The 4704-nt window shown below is 33.0% G+C and overlaps 1 protein-coding gene across 1 annotated transcript; it reads right to left on the bottom strand.

Moving 5' to 3' along the window:
- Positions 1-459: 459 nt before the first annotated feature.
- Positions 460-2195, bottom strand: LOC114193340 (7-deoxyloganetin glucosyltransferase-like). The gene is made up of 2 exons (XM_028083092.1): positions 1589-2195; positions 460-1445 (listed from the first exon to the last, which is right to left on the bottom strand). The coding sequence occupies exons 1-2, from the start codon at positions 2094-2096 to the stop codon at positions 505-507; spliced, it is 1449 nt and encodes a 482-aa protein (XP_027938893.1). The 5' UTR covers positions 2097-2195; the 3' UTR covers positions 460-504.
- Between the last annotated feature and the right edge of the window lie 2509 nt (positions 2196-4704).

Raw genomic sequence — 4704 nt, 5'->3', positions numbered from 1 at the left:
TTTATAGAATACAGAAAAAAAAAAGAGCAGAAGAAAAAACAACCAAGAGTTTGATGTGGCCCAACACATCCACGACACTTAGACTCACATTATACCCCAACGTCAAGGCGACCATCTAACATATCTTCTTTTTTATAAGATTATATGACATAACAAAAGAGCCCTCTCACGAATGAAAAAGATATTATATATATATTGTTTTGCTTTTTTCTTTCATATGAAAATAAAAATATATATTGCGAAATGTTTCATATGTCAGAAACCCGTTTCTAGTTTGAAGTTTTAAATAAGGGAAGTAAAGTTGTTACCACAAAAACCAAATGGACTCCAAACAGCAGAACTGGAAATCACAGTAGAATAATCACTGATCAGAATTAAGAAGCATAAAAAATGCAAAAGAAGGAAGGGAAATGAAAAGGAGTTACAACCAAGAAAAGTGAAAGGAGTAAATAGACATGGTGGTATGGTGAAAGAGTAAGTTAAAATATTTGAAATGTTCTTACACTAGTTTTTAACACTTTCGCCCACAAGAACTTGACGAATCAAATTCTCTAAATTAAGAAACGAAGATCCATAAGGACCAGAACTAGCACTTACAGCCAAATCCTTCCATTGCATAGCTTTCTCCTTCATCTCTCTACCCTTTTCACCATCCACCAACTCCCTCACAAGGCTCTCTATTTTGTCTCTCTTAACAACTTCAATCTCCAACCCAATCCCCCAATCTTTGCAGCAGAACCTGCAATTCGTTTGTTGCTCCGCAAAGAAAGGCCAACATATCATTGGCACACCTCCACACACACTTTCCAAAGTTGAATTCCAACCACTGTGCGTCAAAAATCCCCCAATAGCTGGGTGAGCCAACACTTGTTCTTGGGGGCACCAACTAGATAACAGGCCTCTGTCTTTGGTTTGTTCCACAAACCCAGGAGGCAGAACAACGTTTTCACCCCCGACAACATCGGGTCTTATCACCCACAAAAAACTCTTGTTGCTGCTAGCAAGTCCCCATGCAAATTCATTTAGCTGTTCACTTGTCATAACCGTGATGCTCCCAAAGTTCACGTAAACAACACTGTTGGGCTCTCTGGTGTCAAGCCACTCCACACACTCAAACTCCTCCTTCCAAAGATTGGACCTAATCGCATTCAAGTCTTCATCATCGATATCCTTCACCAGTAAATTCAAAGGACCTATGGAATAAACAGGAGGCAAAATAGATGATAATGCCTCCAAAACATCATGCTCCATAGCATCAAACGTGTTCAGAATGATTGCAGAAGCTTCTCGAGCCCTCCCGCACTCCCACCGTAGGAACTCAATCATAAAATCGTCTGAATCTGTGGTCCTAATGAAACTGGGAAAATCCCTCAATCGAATTTCCTTGATTCCTGGTATACAATCGATTGTAGTCTCCAAGTACCCATTCGTGAGAGAACTTGAGTCTACATGTTGGACGCAAAAGGGTTCAACTTATTAAACTCATACAAACTATTACACCAAAAAGTCATATGTATAAGGTAAATTCTCATGTTCCAAAGTACCAAACAGTTTGTAATTGAGACAGAAATCAAACTAATTGAATTACCTTTGAGGGGTATTATGCCCTTTTGAATAAGTTGTTCAAATTGCACATAACACAAGAACCCACATGCACTAGGGGTCCAAAACAGCGCCAGTGGGACACCCAATTGTTCAGCAGCATCAAGAGTGAAACTCATGACACCATCAGCAACTATGCAAGTAACTGGAGGGGCATCTGAACTATTGATTTTAGCGAGCAGGTTATTCAAGTGAGGCAAGCAAGTTCTTCTAGTGGAGTCACACAGGGAAGGTATATCCTGTGTCGCATCCACAGCAGGCTCTGGTAGACCATCCGGAATGGTTTCAAAGCGAAATGAAGAGAGACCCTTGAGAGAATCAGGACCTCTGGATTTGAGAAGGCGTTTGTGGGTATACTCAGTGTTGACGAAGGTGATGTGAAAACCTTTGAAGTGAAGGAGTTTTGCTAGTTTTAGCATTGGGTTTATGTGGCCTTGCGTTGGGTGTGGTACGCATACGGCATGGGGCTTCTTGATTGTGGCTGAAGAAGCCATGTTTGATTTCTCCTCCAAGGGGAAGAATATGCAAGTGCGTGTAACAACACTTCCACGGACTCTGCTATCAAAGGCTAATTTTCAAAGGAAAAGGGCGAAGAAAATTACTGCACACTCGGTCTATTGGATATTTAAAGATAATCTTTGACATGTAAAGTAAACGACAACAAAAAAGGAACAGTTTTATTAAGAGGACCGTTGTTTGTTAAGTTATTTAGAATAATGAGTTGTTCATAGATCACTATCTTTTGTTGAATTAAATTTTGCTAAGTTTTGACTTTAGAATTCTATTCAAAAGTTAAGACTTTATCGACTTCGGGCATTACAATATGTCCTCATTTCCCTCCCGCAAACAATTCGATTATAGAAAATGTCTTCATTCAAATGCTATGGATGGATGCGAGTAATACATTGAGTATAGAAACGAGATAAGTACGTATATATTTGTCTCATTCCCATCTTATACACATTCCAATATCTATCTTCATATCGATTTAAACATTAGTGCAATGACGAGCTTGGATGTCGATTATTTTCGATGTTATATTCCGAGTTTACAATCGGATCATATCTAGGCATAGTAAAAATAGGAGGGTTTAGGCCTCGTTCTTAACTGAAGTCTATACTTCAAGAATAGGCTCTAATTGTTAAAACAAGGTTTAATCACACAGAAGATTCTTGTTCTGGTTACGAAATCTCAATTAGGTCTTCAACTTCTAAATTATCTCAATTGGGTCTTATTTTTTGAAAATTTGTTTGAATTTAGTCCTTTCTGTTAGCGCATCATTGATGATGTTAACTGTGTGCCACGTGTTAGCTCATGATTTTTTTTATTTTTTTTTAAAAAATTTAAAATCTTTTTTTTAATTTTTTTACTTTTATTTTCTTAAAAAAACAGTTGACACATGTCAAAATAGGATTTTACCACGTGTCAACTTTTATTTTTTTTTTACTTTTTTTTCCTAAAAAATAGTTGACACTTGTAGGGTTTTGCCATGTGTCAACTTGTAGTTTTTTTTAAACTTTTTATTTAATTTTTATTTTTTTTAAAAAAAAGCTGCCACGTCTCAAATTATAATTCTCTCACATGTTAATTATTTATGTAAAAAATTTTGATTTGGTCCCTGTATTTGTTATTTTGCTCAATTTAGTTCTATTTTCTTTTTAAACTAGATTCATTTCATCTTTTTCAAATTGAGACTAAATTTAACTTTAAGATAAATATTATAATTATCTTTTCACTATTAAAACACCGTTAGTGAAAATGACCAAATTGAACAAAACTTGATGAAAATGAGGACCTAATTGAACACAAAACAAAAATGGAGACCAAATTGAATAAAAACAACAAAAATAGGAACCAAATGTATATTTAAGCCTATATTTTATTTTTGTAGTGAGAACCAAAATCTCTCCTAAATTACAAGATCGTTAATTTCTTATTAAATATATATTGAAAAAAATTAAATTAAAAAATTTAAATTACTAACTAAATTATCTTTTAGAGGTCAGTACGTAATAATCATCAAAAAATAATTTATTTTCAAAGATAGTTAGGAAATAAAAGGAAAAAAATTGTATATTGACAAAGATTCTAACTTAAAAAATAATCATGACAAACATTCCATATCATTTGCTATCTTAAGTTTTACATAAAGCTCAATTCTTAATTAGTGTACTTGAAAATGAAAAATAATGTTAACCCCACATGATTAACAAAATCATAAAAATATAAAACAAATTGTTAATATGTTTGAAAATTTAATTAGTGGATTAAAAGGTAAATTTTTAAAATAGAAACTAAATGAGTAATTCAACAAGAATATTATAAAAGAAAAATAATTTACTAATAGGGTATAGAAGAAAAATTATGAGAATTCAAAATATATATATATATATATATATATATATATATATATATAAGTTTTTTTTAATACTAAATGATTTTATTATGTTGTTAGATTAAAACAGAAAAGTTGTGAATAAGGGAAGGGCCTTCTTCTAATTTTACTAACCTAAGAAAAACAATCTACCCAAAGAGTCTTTTTTTTTCTCTTCTCTACTTCTTTTAGAGGCAAATACCCTATATCATCTTGTTTTAAGATTGAAGCAATTAAGAAATCTCTCCATCTTTATCATTTGCTACTACTAATACATCTTTAGTTAAGAGTAATATGCTCTTTTCTAGAAACTAAGTGAATTTCTAATGCATTAAATTTCCTAGGTTGCATGTGATTTTTCGGTGTTCTAGATGAACCCTCATTTCATGATGGTAATGTAATTGCAATCCGATCATCATTAGGGTTTTGTTGTGTTCATAGGTCAAACTTAAATAATGTGGTGGTGTTTGCAAAGAACATTGGTGGACTCCTTCTCCTTGGTAAGAAGAGTTAATCATTTAGAAGTTGTTAATTTTCCTGAAAAGTTGAATCTTTGTTTTAAGAATGTGAATGAGTTGTATAATGACTTGTGTTATGATGAAATATCTATGCAAGAATGTTATTATGTAAAATTGATAAAGAGATTGAGATAATGATAGTTAATGTGTCTTGTTATTATGTATTGTGTTATATTGCTTGAACTTGAGTTGTCAAACCTTAGATTTAAA

Source organism: Vigna unguiculata, chromosome 8 (assembly GCF_004118075.2).
Source record: "Vigna unguiculata cultivar IT97K-499-35 chromosome 8, ASM411807v1, whole genome shotgun sequence".
Lineage (NCBI taxonomy): Eukaryota > Viridiplantae > Streptophyta > Magnoliopsida > Fabales > Fabaceae > Vigna > Vigna unguiculata.
Note: the sequence above shows the minus strand (reverse complement) of the source record. Positions and strands in the feature narration are given on the sequence as shown.